At 50.7% G+C, this 14,100-nt stretch overlaps 2 protein-coding genes across 5 annotated transcripts; one reads left to right on the top strand and one right to left on the bottom strand.

The window, feature by feature from the left end:
- Nucleotides 1-245: 245 nt before the first annotated feature.
- On the bottom strand, nt 246-6,557 carry LOC136954346 (uncharacterized). 4 transcript variants are annotated; one of them, XR_010878102.1, is made up of 8 exons: nt 4,736-4,830; nt 4,488-4,596; nt 4,085-4,273; nt 3,679-3,770; nt 3,098-3,212; nt 2,156-2,238; nt 1,485-1,536; nt 246-898 (listed from the first exon to the last, which is right to left on the bottom strand). XR_010878102.1 is itself a non-coding variant. In XM_067247958.1 (8 exons), the coding sequence occupies exons 2-7, from the start codon at nt 4,769-4,771 to the stop codon at nt 2,186-2,188; spliced, it is 594 nt and encodes a 197-aa protein (XP_067104059.1). In that variant the 5' UTR covers nt 4,772-4,786; nt 4,930-4,943; the 3' UTR covers nt 246-1,536; nt 2,156-2,185. The 4 variants fall into 4 exon arrangements, 3 of the variants coding, with proteins under 3 accessions (XP_067104059.1, XP_067104058.1, XP_067104057.1); XM_067247958.1 differs by adding an exon at nt 4,930-4,943 and having other exon boundaries at nt 246-1,536; nt 4,736-4,786; XM_067247957.1 differs by having other exon boundaries at nt 246-1,536.
- A 1,907-nt stretch (nt 6,558-8,464) lies between these two features.
- Nucleotides 8,465-13,724, top strand: wfs1b (Wolfram syndrome 1b (wolframin)). The gene is given in 10 exon segments (XM_067247703.1): nt 8,465-8,513; nt 8,516-8,548; nt 9,867-9,943; nt 10,039-10,183; nt 10,349-10,522; nt 10,642-10,722; nt 10,888-11,051; nt 11,405-11,641; nt 11,894-12,012; nt 12,170-13,724. Coding segments are annotated over 10 exon segments (2,634 nt in total).
- The last annotated feature ends 376 nt before the right edge of the window (nt 13,725-14,100 follow it).

Raw genomic sequence — 14,100 nt, 5'->3', positions numbered from 1 at the left:
TGGGGTGACTGGGGTGGTATTTGGGGATGGTGAGCAGACAGAGAAACTCACCGCTTAGGAGCTCCAGCCATCACGATCGTGGATGTCTTTTGTTCAATACAGAAGTGTTTACATGTTTACATTAGAGTTATGATAGTCCTCTTCTCTACAGTTATTTTTCCAAACTGGTAACAACTAGCAATGATTTATTGGAGGAGACTGGAATGTAATGCTTTAATTAGGTCATGAAGTATTGATTTACAGGGACTAGATAATCGTATGGAACACAGGAAGGGTTGACAGCCATGATGATGACCTTGCATGTCAATCATCTGAAGCAAATTTGAAAAACCTAATAATGTTTAATTAGAAAATATCTTTGAAAGCAACTAGTGATTCTGTTTCTACAACTGACTCAATCAACTTTACATAATAGGCTTTTCTTGTTAGTTTGTTTAGCCTATTCATGAGCAGGTAACAATATCGGCTTTACATATTCATGAGCATAAACTATCTAAGCCAATTACAGCGTGGCTCTTTTAGTGATTGTCTCTAGCCTACTATCCAAAAACACACACACCAAGTTTCAATATGAGTGTTGAAGGCTGAACTGTCATTTTTTCCAACATTGTTAAACCTACCCTCTCCTCAGTCTAACCAGCCAGGAGTGACGTGTCATTTCATATGAAGCTCATTAAGTTTCCCGCGCATGACTCACACCCAGGGTTCGCCTCCAGCAGTGTGAGGCAGAGCTTCCATGCTCGTTTCCCCCCAAAACAACAGCCCAAACACAGAGAGACACACAACATTCTGGTACAGAAAGTACTTCCAGTCCAATATATTTGCTCCTCGCGTCCATAACAGAGAGCAACAGTAACCATACAGCAGGCTAACAGACAGGGCCTCTCTCTGTCTGCACCTAGGGGAGGAGTTAGGAAACGTGATGAAAATAGTACGCTTCCATGATTATACGTCTGTGTTTTCTCCTACAAGTACAATCATCATGGAGAACCGAGGTCTTGTCTGCCTCCCACAGTTAGACAGGGAGGAGGGGGCCAGACATACACAGTCCGGTTGGGCCTACAGTTCCACAGGTTGAGAAATGACAGGACACGATACAAGAGTGTATTTCCAGGTATTGAGGAATAATGTGGAACATTGTGAACACTGGGGTATAGAATAGACGTATTAGGGCCTTGGATTAACCAGAGGGGCTCGGTGAACTTAAGTGCTCTCGTCTGACATTAGCAATGAGGTGTGTGTGTGTGTGTGTGTGTGTGTTAACCTTGGTCCAAATCTCCATTTTTGCAGCAACAGCTAAAAGACCAAGCCCATAGAAAATGGACTCATTTATCAAAACCAACAGAACCGCACAACAAAACAACAAGAAACAAACACACACAGACTAATCCACAAACGTAAACGGTCCTGGACACGGAAGCTGCCAAACGTCCTCTGAAAGTGCATTGTTTAAAGTGCGGCCCTTCTATCTTCTGGGCTTCTACCTCCTTTCTTTGTCTTCTTCCTTGTTCTCCTCATCCCCTCATCCTCTGGCACCTAAGAATAGAAACAGATCAATATGTGGACGGGTGGCTGTTTATAAGACATTTCAATCCGGTCTCACTTCTCTAGTTGTTATCATGGCAACATTTGAGTCCTGTCCCCCCCCCCCCCCCCCCCCCCTTTTCTCCTGTCTCTACTTTCCCCCTCTCCTGTCTTTCCTCCTCTCCTGTCTCTCTTTTCTTTCTCTCCTCTCCTCCTGTCTCTTTCTCTGCCTTCTTTCCTCCCCTCTCCGCCACTGTCTCTGGGGAGGCCGCAGGACTCAAAAGGTTGGTACTGATGTTCCACAGTAATGTATGCAAAAACCTTACAGGCAATTTACATTTTAGGTAAATGTGCTAGGATCTATTTTCAGATATACTGTGTATCTCTATTGTGCTGCTACTATGTATCTTAATTGTATCTGTTTCACAGTTTGTGTCCTGTGTCTGTGACATTCAGAACTACAGTAAAAGCAGTACCTAGGGGAGTATGACCGAGCTTATTGAGTTGAATTTAATGACTGACTAGTACATGGCAAACTCACACACAGAGCAACGGGTGGCGGCTATCGCCCAGAGGACAGCCAAACAGTCAGTCCTCAAAGCATCCCTGCTCAGTTGCTATGGCTACCTACCACAGGACAGGTCCGCCGTGCGTCGTTTCATCAATGATGCAGAGCGGCGATGGGCGGAGCCTGTTCGTGCCGATGGTCGTCATCTAGAAAACAAGGTAGAAAACCTCTCAGTGCCGTTCTACCTACTTCCTGTTAATGTCAGTGCCGTTACACAGTGATGGACAGTTTTGTTTCAGAAAATCTCATTTCAAACTAGCCATGGCGAATAAATGGACTAAATGAGGACTGGTTGTTTGACTGCTGTGAGACTATGGTGAGGCTCTCTCACTTTGTCCTGCTGAAACCTTTCATCTTGGATATTACATTTAGAGGAGAGTTGAGGACAAAGGAGAGGAGAGGAAAAGTGTTGACAACTCGGCCTGTCTCAGGGCCCTGGCTGTGACTGGCGAGGTCACACCGCTGACCCAACAACCGTCTGGGACATTTGCATGACGGAAAGGAATTGGACCAATAACAAGCTCATTATTCAAAAACCCTCAGCCTAAGCTGCATTAGCCAATTCAGAAGAGAAAAGTGTGTGTGTGTGTGTAGAGAAGTTTAAAAGATTGCCCAATACATAATGAGTAAGTGTGTGTGTGTATGTGTGTGTCTCTCTCTGTGTGTGTGTCTGTGTGTGTGTGTGTGTGTTCATGTGAAATTGCAATAGCAGTAAGGAAGCCTTATCCTCTCTACTGGATTGCAGTAATCTACTAATCAGGATTCATTTACATAACTGACTGAATGGACCTGCTGTTAAGCAATCATTCCTTCATTCCCATCCTTACTCTCCCTCCTTTTTACTTTCTCTAATCCCTCCCCTTTGTCCAACCCCCCTCTCTCTCTGAGTCACTTCACTTTCCTTTTTTCCATTCCTGCCTCATTTATTTTATCTCTTTATCCTTCTCTTTCCCCTTTTCAAAGGGAAACACGCACGCACACACACACACATACACACACACTCACCTCTCTCTGCGGGCGACAGTAGCTGTTCCATGCTGAGTGTTTGGATGTGAGAGTCCAGGCTCTCCCCGGAGGCCCTGAGAGCCTCCAGCTCAGCCTCTAGACAGACCTTACGCTCCTGTGGAGGGAGGGGGAGGGATCGAGGAAGAGGGAGACTATTGATTAAGCACATTTGAATTGTGTCCCTCATGAAGCTATATAAATCGTGAATGCAGCTGAGAGGGACAAGGAAAGAGGGAGATAAAAAGAGAAAGAAAGAAAGAAAGAAAGAAAGAGGGAGAAGAACAGGAGGACATACACACAGGAAGACAAAGAGAGAGGGACTGTAGCCAAGCCAACATTGCATTTCACACTGCGTACAGTTCTATGAATAGTGACTATAACACAGAAAAAGAGAAAGAAAGTGTGCGAGAGAGAGAGAGAGAGAGAGAGAGAGAGAGAGAGAGAGAGAGAGAGAGAGAGAGAGAGAGAGAGAGAGAATACACAAAGACTCTTTCAGTGTTGTTTCTCTGCCTCTAAGCAGTGGTTGGGGGGTCAGTACTAGTTTGGACACAGCTTGACCCTTGACCCACAGTTTACCCCACCTGAAGATCCTCTAGCTCCGCCTTCAGCTGCTCCTGCCTCCGCCTCTCCCGAGCCACACACTCGTCCACGTGCTGCAGTTCAAAGTCTCTCACTGAGAGAGATAGCAGGGCAAGCAGGAAGTGAGGGATGGAGAGAGGAGGTTGGTGAGGGAGCGGGACAGAGTGATGGAGATTAAGAGAGTGGGAGAAACAGAAATAGTGAACAAAAGAGAGATAGAAAGAGGGAAAGAGAGCGACAGAGATATAGAGACAGAGATATAGAGACAGAGATATAAAGACAGAGATATAGAGACAGAGATATAGAGACAGAGGCCGAATAAATGAGAAGTCGAAAATCAATAAGGCTCCAGGGACAATGTATACACTCTCCAGGAGAGTGTGTTGCACGAGCTCCACATTGTCTTACTGTTCATATGTCTGATCAGTAGCTCCTGGAGAACACTGATGTCCAGAGATGACAAACCCAGCAAACCAGCCAGCTCTTCATCCTCCTCCTCTCCTCCCGCTCTCTCCGTGTCCTTCTCTATCTCCTCCTCGAGCTCTCTCCCCAGACTGGATGTGTTCGGCAGACTGCCTTTATCCTTCTCAAACTCCTCTGGACAGAAACACAATTGTACATATACAAGACAAACAAACACACAAATGCACACATGGAGAAAGGAACAATTCCTACACTGCCACCTACTGATGAAACACTGCCACTACATGTAGTATTAACAAGCCTTCATTGTTTGAACTGTTGTTTTTAGATGACATTATGTGCACGTCATAGAAAACAGAAGTGCACACACACACACACACACACACACCTGTGAGTGCCTGGAGGTGTTGTTTGCCCAGCAGGTGCTCTTTCTTATTGTGCAGAGAGCTGAAGCACTGATTACAGATGCCACAGAATAGATCAGTGCTCTCCTCCCCCTTAGATAGGGAGCGAGAGAGAGAAAGACAGAGATGGAGAGAAAGAAAGGGAGATGAAAAGAGGGGGATCCAAAGAATAACCGTCAAGATAATCTGTCAAATCAGACAAATGACAGATATAACGCATGTAGTTACTCACATAGTTGGGATTCAGAGCCAGGGCATCTTCCTCCATGTCAGTGTCAGCACCCTGGTGTCCTGACAACATCGACACCCACAACAACAGTCACCCACATTCCATAATTAATGATGTATTTACAGAACTGTGTGAAATACCTATAACTAATACACATACACACGCACACACCGACACACACACTGACACACGCACACACCATTAAACCCAGTGGCCCTGCCCAGGATGGCTTTCTTCCGGAGGAAGGCCTGGTAGGCCTCGGTGTTCTGGTAGGCCATCAGCTCTGTGATGTAGCGCTGCTTGTCCTTCTCCGCCTCGTGGTTGTACCTCTGCAGGGGGAGGGGGGGAAGGGGGGATGGGGGAGGGGGGGGGGGAGGGGTTACCTCCACAGCTTGGAACTTAGTCTGTCTCATCTGAACATTAAAACGTCAGCATGCCATTTATTTTATATTCATGGTTAGTCTATGACAGCTTTTAGATATTGTACACTGGTGACGACTGGGTTGTGGGTTGGGGGTCAAAGGTGAGAGGCCAGAGGTGAGACCTGCTTGTGGAGAGAGTCCAGCTGGGACCAGTGCAGCCCCAGCATGCGTGTGATCTCTGTGAAGGGCAGGTCAGGATGCTCCTGCCTCAGCTGCAGCCTGCGCTCGTTCACAAAGATCACATACCTGTGGTGGAGAGGTAGAGAGACCCAGGGAGAGAGTCATGAGAGAGAGAAAGAGACAAAGGCAGTTCGAATCTTTTCTTTTAATAGATCGACGGACTCAGATAGATCGATCTCACCCTGTTGTAGGAGCTTTTGGCGCCGTCCACTCTTTCTTTGGTTTCCTCTTCTTCCCCTTAGGCCATCCACCTTTCCGCTTTTCTTTCTACACGCACAAGATGGCGCCCATCATCATCCATCAACACGACTACCAGTGTTCTTCTTTATAGAAATAAAGGTATTCATTGTTCACCCCAAGGAGTACTGGGCCGAGCTCTCTACCTTGGGTTCATGAGTTTGGGGTTCCAGAGGTCTCTGTTGCACCTCCAGGAGAGGACAGGGAGGAGGATGGTCCTGACCCAGGGAAGGGGGATCAGCCTGGGGTTGGGAGACAGGATCCAGGGGGTCTGTCAGGAGGAGCTCCATACCAGGATGGAGGAGGGACCACTCTTCTGCCAACGAGAGGGGCTGTGGGGGGCCTATCCACACACAGACATACACACATGAATAAAGGGGCATTGGTCATGTTTCAGTGGTGGTTATATCAACAACATTACATTGTGCTCATAAGATAGGCAACTGGCTGTTTGTGAAACGCTCTCACCATCTGGATTGGATTCAGTGAGTTGGTCCATGAAGGACACAGCAGCACCACTGGGGTTTAATGCCACGCACACGATCCTGAATTAATAATATGCAACAACAACAACAAAAAGTGCTGTCCATAAGTCGATGAAACTAATGACCTAAGAGAAAGTCTTCAAGTAATGAATCATTAACCATAAAGGAGATGGGCTATCAAAATGTGGTATAATAATACATCCAAATCAAAACAACAGATAACTTACCTTTGCTGGCCATCAACATTCTGTACGGATACGGTGACCGGGACCCCATCGATGTAAGCGATAGGTGTAGGGTGGGAGGTCCCGTCTCCATCATGATCACCCGCGAGTACCGGAGCAGGTGGATTGGCTCTGACCCCCGATACATCCTCCTCAGCCTCCACCAAATTGGACAACGGGACAGGCACGAGTTGAATGTTTGGAAGCGCCGTTACTTTGTCTAGAGAAACCTCGGTAATTGTAGTCGGGCTCAGGCCTGAGTCAAGGCTCATTACGGGACATAAGGGATGATCTGGTTGAGATGAAGGAGACAGCCATAACAAACAGCAAAGTTCCCAGGAAAAGCAAACAAAACCAGTGAGCACGATGGGTGTTTTGATACATCAGAAAAGGACTTCTACATGTATGTGTAGTGATAATGTGCAAGGGTTCTTAAAACCTGTTTATAATGTTAAATCAGCAGTATTCTTTGTATATGTTCATTATCTCCGTTTAAGAAACACAATTTTCTACGGTTGACTATTAATGTCTGAAAAAAGTTCTGAAAAGGATTTTAACTTCCTGTATTTCTAGCCAATTGAGTCCATGCAGATGAGTACGTCACCAACAGTGTCCAATCACAATCCAACGTAGAAAGGGGGCGTACGTCAAGTTTAGATGGACTGCCGAGTCGTGGAGTAAAACCAGATCCTTCTCTGTATCTCCCAGCTGTTAAAAGTAAAAGGATGAATGAGAATATTCTTTGAACCTCGGGAGCTTTCTACAAGTTCCCTGGTGACTGGATGAAACGAAGCTAAATTCTTGGCAAAAGGTGAGAATAACTGCTTGCTAGCAATGTTTTCTGAACAGTTTGTTCCAGTTCAGTTGACAGTCCATTATACAATCGTATACTACTATAAAGCAGGGACTAAAAGGCTACAGTAAACTGTCCCACAGACTGTTAGCTAAAAAATAAAATATCTAGCTATCCTACAGTGTACCAACATGTCTTTAACCTGGTGTCGCGTCCTACACCAGAGCTTCAGTATACCCTGTCTATGCTAACATGTACTCATTGCGTTTGGTTGTCCTCTATGACTTTCCTGGCCAGCAGGATTTACTCGGGGGGAATCCCTGCATTGCTGCACGGAGCTCTCCCCTTGCGTTTCAGACTTCATCCCCGGCCAAGGTTGTCATTCTCTCAGCACAGCGCTGTCTAATGTGGGATTATATGTATATATACAATTGACAGTATTTTGGAGGTACTGAACATGACACACAGTCAGAGCGACAAGACTTGTTCTGATTTTGTACATCAAGTGGCCATGGGGTGTGTGCCAGGTGGTCGCTGGTAAGAGTTGAATGACGGTACACAAGTGGTGAAGAAGAACCGTTGGCTCCCCCCCCAGCTGTCCAGGCACCAGGTGCACTGCTTGCTGCTGACCAACTCTGACAATGCAGGCACAGTAGTACAGCCCCCCCCCCGTACTCCCCCTCCTTTCACCCCTCTTCTCTCTCCTGCCTCGCCAATCCCTCCACTCGCCTATCTCCCTCTGTCAGTCACACTTTCACTGCAGCTGTGATATTGTTTTTTCCTCCTTCCCCCTCCAGAAAGAGGCGTAGCCTTCGAATATGTTCTAAGGCTAACCCAAAAATGAAAATATCTCCGAAAGATTATGCACCGGGTGCACATCGCAAAGTAAATAAGTAAAAAAAACCTGAAAAGATGCCTATCCAAATTTTTTCTAGGCCTACGCTAAAAGATTATTCTGGCTACGCCCCTGCCTCCAGAGCTGGCACAACCACCCGTTCACTCCGTGTTTCTACTCTATAATGATTGGTTAACCCCTTTTTTTTTAGGTACTGTGAAAGCTGTCTGATAAAGGATTTGTAATAATTTCAAACATCTGATTTTTTTTCTTTTAGACATGGATCCCTCATCACCTGGCACCACCCCCACCCCAAAGCTTGTTCCGTCCCCCCCACCAGCCTCCACACCGACCCCCAGGTCCACCCCTGCCAGCCCTACCACACCTCTGCCTCAGTCCACTGCCCCTTCCTCAATCCCTCCAGTCTCCCCCTCCTCCCCCTCTCGCCCCACTTCTGCCTGGCTCTCACCCCCCTCACCCGCACTCTCCAGCCCCTCTGCCTCCCCCCTGCCCCAGCCCGCCAGACCATGGCCCCAGGGGGGGCGATCGCAGCTCAATGCCTCCCCTGGAGATGCCCCTGGAGATGCCCAGCCCAGGCCCCCCCCAGCCCCAACACGGCCCAGCCCACCAGCTGAACCAGGTCAGTTACAGTTCTGGAAACACACATTCATTCTTACCCCTCCATCGCAATCAGCATATTCCCACTGCAGCAACCTTTTAGATAGCCCCTAAAATGGCTGCAGACTGCCGTCAAAGATGTCACTTCCTGCCTCCTCTTCAATCAAAGCATGTGATGCACAGCCAGTGTCTCCATGAAAACGGCTGAGTTGTTACTGGAGCATGTAAAGCAGGGTGCAGCTTGATAGGGGAGCAGCCTCACCCCTCTCTCCTCTCTCCTCTCTATCTCTCTCCTTGGGTAGGTCTTGCTTATGCAGACCTACTCCTCACGCGAAACCGATTTAGCTTAGGGAGTCTATAAGTTAAAACCAACTTCTAAAAAGTCAGTTTTTATTTTTATTTCTGACCCTGTTTCTTTATAAGAGGGGCACGTCTTTAGAGAAACATTTGGGGGGGGGGGGGGGGGGGGGGGGGGGGTCAGGGGTGCTGGGATGGTGAGAGAGAGGTGGAGACGTGGGCAGGTTAGTTGTCGAGGGTTCAAAATAAACAGTTATTTTAGGCCAGAGATGACATGCTAGACAACAGTATGCACCACGCTGCCAAACAGCAGGGACACTACAGGAACAGTGAACTGGATACAGCTCCCAGACCCCCACACCCCTCCTCCAGACCCCCACACCTCTCCTCCAGAGCCCCACACCTCTCCTCCAGGCCCCCACACCTCTCCTCCAGGCCCCCACACCTCTCCTCCAGGCCCCCACACCTCTCCTCCAGGCCCCCACACCTCTCCTCCAGGCCCCCACACCTCTCCTCCATGCCCCCACACCTCTCCTCCAGACCCCCACACAGTGCCGGTCCTAGCACATTTGGCGCCTAGGCAAGGTTTGTCTCTGTGAGCTAGAGAACAGCAGTAGGATTATGGAAGGGGGGAGCAAGGGGGGGGGGGGTATTTTCCTAAAGTGAGCCCCTCTGTTCAGGTCTTGGGTAGAGCAGAGACAGGTGCCTGTGTGTCTGTGCGTGTCAGGGGGGGGTGGACTGGTTTAGGGACAGTTGTTGAAACTGGCAGAGAGGAAATCCTAGGAACATCTGTGTTAATGCTGAACAGTAGCACACTCTGTGTGTGTGTGTGTGTGTGTCCTGTCCTAAGCTCCACAACCTCGGTCCACATATCCTCTCCATGCTTGAAACAGGAACCATGACAGCGTATTCAAGTGTAGACTTCCATTAAAATGAGTGTTTTTGTTTCTCTTTTTGATTCTCTTGTTAGATAATAAAGTGTACTATAGATGTATGGGTGAATGAGTAAATAAACTCATGACTGTGTGTGTGTGTGTGTACAGAGGAACCAGAAGAGGAACTAAGTATAGATGAGCTGGAGGAGAGAGCCAAGTCTGGAGATGCCAAAGCACAAACCCGGGTCAGTATCAACATGTGTGAAATACATGTACCGTTATGTGTGTCCGACATGTATTAAGGGTTTGTGTGTGTGTGTGTGTGTGTGTGTGTGAGCAGATGGCACGGTATCACCTTGCCCTGGCAGAGGAGGGGGATGAGGAGCTGAACCACTGCACTGCGGTCACCTGGCTGGTCCAGGCCAGCAAACAGGGACGCAAGGATGCTGTCAAGCTGCTGCAGCGCTGCCTGGCTTCCAGGAAAGGTGAGGGCTGGGTGTGTGTGTGTGTCAAGTGTTATTAAGACCTTTTTAAGGTTTAATTATTTATTTTCTTTTTGACTTAAATAATTTTAAGGTTGTCCTCACAGGAGCAGGGCCTTATGAATCATAACGATACCAAAACAGGAAGTGTGTGTGTGTGTGTGCCAGGCATTACGGCGGAGAACTTTGAGGAGGTGAAGAAGCTGTGTACGGAGACTCGCTTTGAGCGGGGCGTGAGGAAGGCGGCCCTGCTCATGTACTGGAAGCTCAACCCTGACAAGAAGAAGAGGGTGGCTGTTTCTGAGCTGCTGGAGAACGTAGGCCAGGTCAACACCGACCCAGGTACAGCAGGACAGAACACACACACACACACGCACACACACCACCACACAGAGACGCACGCAGCACACACTCACGGTTCTCCTACCCTGTATGTTGTGCCGTGGATGATCCACCTCCAGACGAGCCGGCCTCCCCAGGGCCCATCTCCAGCTCCACCCAGAAACAGAGGAGGGTTCTGGAGAGCCTGGTCAGCAGTGACTGTGAGTGTCTCGCCCGAACACTGCTCCCGACACCGCATGGATCCACCCCCATGACACGAGGCATGGAACAACACGGAGGGGAAATAGGGAGCGACGATTTTCGTTTCCTCTGAAACGCTCTGTCTCTCTCTCTCTTTCGGTGTCTCTCTGTCTCTGTCTCTCCAGCCAGTTTCGATGTAGGTTTGGATGACTTTGTGGAGATCACTAAGAAGTACGCCCAGGGCATCCCCCCCACTCCCATCATGGCAGGCACAGGGGGCGACAATGACGATGATGATGATGATGATGAAGCTGTGAAGAATCCAGACGAGCTGCCCCTTCACCAGAAGGTATGAACCTCTCTCTCTCCCTCCATCCCTCCTTTTCTCTTTCTCATTCCTCCTTGCTCGCGCCTTCTCTCTCCTCCTTTCTCTGTCCTCCTCCCTCTCTTTCCCTCCTCTCTTTCTGTGTCTCTTTTGTGACAGCCAGTATTGGTGTTTGCCATTCTGAGAGATCTTTGTTTGTATCCTTGTTTGCACAGCTTGTTGGATCAATACCTGTGGTTGCTTCATCTTATCGCATTGACCTCTGAACGCCCCCACCTGCAATCTGTTCCCCCCCTTTCTGTTTTCTTACTCTGTCTGTCTCTTTCTCCTCTCTCACTCTCTCTCTGTCTCTCTGTGTCTGTGCCCCCCTCCTCCAGGTGCTGAAGTTTCCCCTCCACGCCCTGCTGGAGATCAAGGAGCACCTGATCGACTGGGCGTCGCGGGCAGGCATGCAGTGGCTCAGCGCCCTCATCCCCACGCACCACGTCAACGCCCTCATCTTCTTCTTCATCATCAGCAACCTCACGGTGGACTTCTTCATCTTCCTCATCCCGCTGCTGGTGTTCTACCTGTCCTTCTTCTCCATGGTCATCTGCACGCTGCGGGTCTTTCAGGTGGGGACACCTGCTGAGCATAGGGAAGCTACTACTGAAAGGTTGTTTTGGTTATTATGTTTTGGAAAAAGCTGTTTTTCCGGTTTTCTATCCTTTTTTTACGGACTTTTCATTGTCGGCGAATGTGGGATACTTTTGTGTGGGATTATTTCGTTTTTCATTAATCAATTTAGGTCGATATACAGTCACTTTTGTGTTGTGTGATCGCTGTCATATGGTTCTGTTGAAAAGCGGTGATGTTTGTGGCTGCAGAACTCGAAGGCGTGGGAGAACTTCCGGGCTCTGACAGACCTGCTCGCCCGCTTTGAGCCGGGTCTGGACCTGGAGCAGGCCGAGACCAACTTTGGCTGGACCCACCTGGAGCCCTACCTGTAAGTACCAAATATGTAGCCTGTCAATCCGTCTGTATGTTCATTAAGAATCCATAGTACCATGCATTAATACAAAAATCACCCCCAAATAGTTTTTTCATGGTCCGTCGATGTATTCCTTACAGTGTTTTTCCCCTTGTGCGTCTCTTCCTGTCAGGTACTTCCTGGTGTCGGTGGTCTTTGTAGTCTTCTCCTTCCCTGTGGCAGACAAGGACTGGGTCCCCTGCTCGGAGCTGGCCACCGTGGCCCTGTTCTTCACCGTCACCTCCTACCTCAGCCTCCACGCCTCCGCCCAGCTGTTTGCCCACCGCGCCCTGCTCACCGAGGTCCTCTCCGGGGCCTGCGCCCTCACCCGCCTCCTCCCCGAGTCCCTGTGGGCCCTGCGGGCGCTGGGCACCACCCTAGTGTCGGTGCCCCTGGGGGACATGGTGTCTGTGAACCTGGGCCTGCCCTGGCTGCTGTACGCCAACCTGTTCTACCTGCTGTTCCGCATGGCCAAGCTGCGGGGCTTCCGGGGCATCTACCTGTGCCTGGTGCCCTACCTGGTGTGCTTCACCTGGTGCGAGCTGTGCCTGGTGCTGCTCCACTCCTCCTCCGCCCTGGGCCTCATGCGCACCTGCGTGGGCTACTTCCTCTTCCTGTTCGCCCTGCCCGTCCTGTCGCTGGGCGTGGCCGCCATGGTGCTGATCCAGGTGCTGCAGTGGTTCCTGGCCCTGGAGCTGGCCAAGATGGCGGTGACGGTGACGGTGTGCGCCGTGCCGGTGGTGCTGCGCCTGTGGACGCGCTTCAGCCTCAACCCGCTGGCGGTGGCCCGCTCGCTGTCCCGCAGCAGCGTGGTCAAGCTCATCCTGGTGTGGCTGAGCGCCGTGGTCATGTTCTGCTGGATGTACGTGTACCGCTCCGAGGGCATGAAGGTGTACAACTCCACCCTCACCTGGCCCCAGTATGGCAACATGTGCGGGCCGCGGGCCTGGAGGGAGTCCAACATGGCCCAGACCCAGATCCTCTGCTCCCACCTGGAGGGCCACCGGGTCACCTGGACCGGAAGGTTCCGCTACGTGCGCGTCACCGACATCGAGAACGGGGCCCAGTCGGTCATCAACCTGCTGCCCGTGTCCATGGGCAACTGGATACGCTGCCTGTACGGGGAGGCGTACCCGCTGTGCGACGAGGGGGCCGCCGCAGCCCCCGCCCCCGCCCCGCTCCCCGCCCCCATGCCCCCTCCGCTCGAGCCCCTCTGCAAGCTGAAGGCGCTGGCCAAGCACGAGTGCCACGTGAAGCGCTTCGACCACTACAAGTTCGAGGTGACGCTGGGCATGCCCCTGGAGCGCACGGCCAGGAACGGCACGCTGGTGGAGGACGAGGACGCCACCAAGGACATCGTGCTGCGGGCCAGCCACGAGTTTGGGCCCGTGCTGCTGCACCTGAGCACGGGCAGCCTGGTGGAGTTCAGCACGGTGCTGGAGGGACGGCTGGGCTCCAAGTGGCCCGTGTTCGAGCTCAAGGCCATCCACTGCCTGGCCGGTGGCGGCGGCGACGCCCGCGCGCCCAGCCGCCGCCAGTACAAGATCGAGCACGACTGGCGGCGCTCGGCCCAGCGCGCGCTGCAGTTCGCCTTCGACTTCTTCTTCAGCCCCTTCCTGTCCGCCCGGCTGGAGCAGGAGGCGGACGGAGGTGCCGAGACTGAGGCGGGGGAGCAGGGGGGAGGGTAGGGGGGAGGATAGGGGGGAGGGAGGGAGGGAGGGTGGGAAAGAGGGTAGGGGGGAGGGAGAAGGAGTGGGGAGGTGCTTCTCTACTAAGGTGTAGCCATGGATGATTGTAATGTATTGGAGAACGTGAGTGTATATTGAGAGGCCTGAGTACTGACTACTGTGTTGTGTGCGTCGTGCAGCAGGAGGATGCAGTATTCTCCCCCAACGTACTGTGTATAGCTGTTGACGTTAGACTCCACTGAAGGCCTAGTAGCTGCCTGTCCTTAGCTGCTCGAACAGATCTAAGAGATACCCCAAGTAGTGCTCTGCAGAATGTATAGAACATCCCTGTACACCATGCAGGTGCTTATGTGTGCAGCCGTGTGTGTGTGTGTGT

This window comes from Osmerus mordax, chromosome 12 (assembly GCF_038355195.1).
Source record: "Osmerus mordax isolate fOsmMor3 chromosome 12, fOsmMor3.pri, whole genome shotgun sequence".
Taxonomy (NCBI): Eukaryota; Metazoa; Chordata; class Actinopteri; order Osmeriformes; family Osmeridae; genus Osmerus; species Osmerus mordax.
The sequence above is the reverse complement of the archived record's forward strand: the minus strand, read 5'-3'. Positions and strand labels throughout refer to the sequence as shown.

Coding starts and splice junctions, on each gene's coding strand:
- LOC136954346 (XM_067247956.1), bottom strand. CDS start 6,552: ATGAGCCTTGACTCAGGCCTGAGCCCGACTACAATTACCGAGGTTTCT. Junction 5,602..5,717: donor CCCAAACTCATGAACCCAAG/GTAGAGAGCTCG, acceptor TTGTGCGTGTAG/AAAGAAAAGCGGAAAGGTGG. Junction 5,401..5,515: donor CCAAAAGCTCCTACAACAGG/GTGAGATCGATC, acceptor TCTCCACCACAG/GTATGTGATCTTTGTGAACG.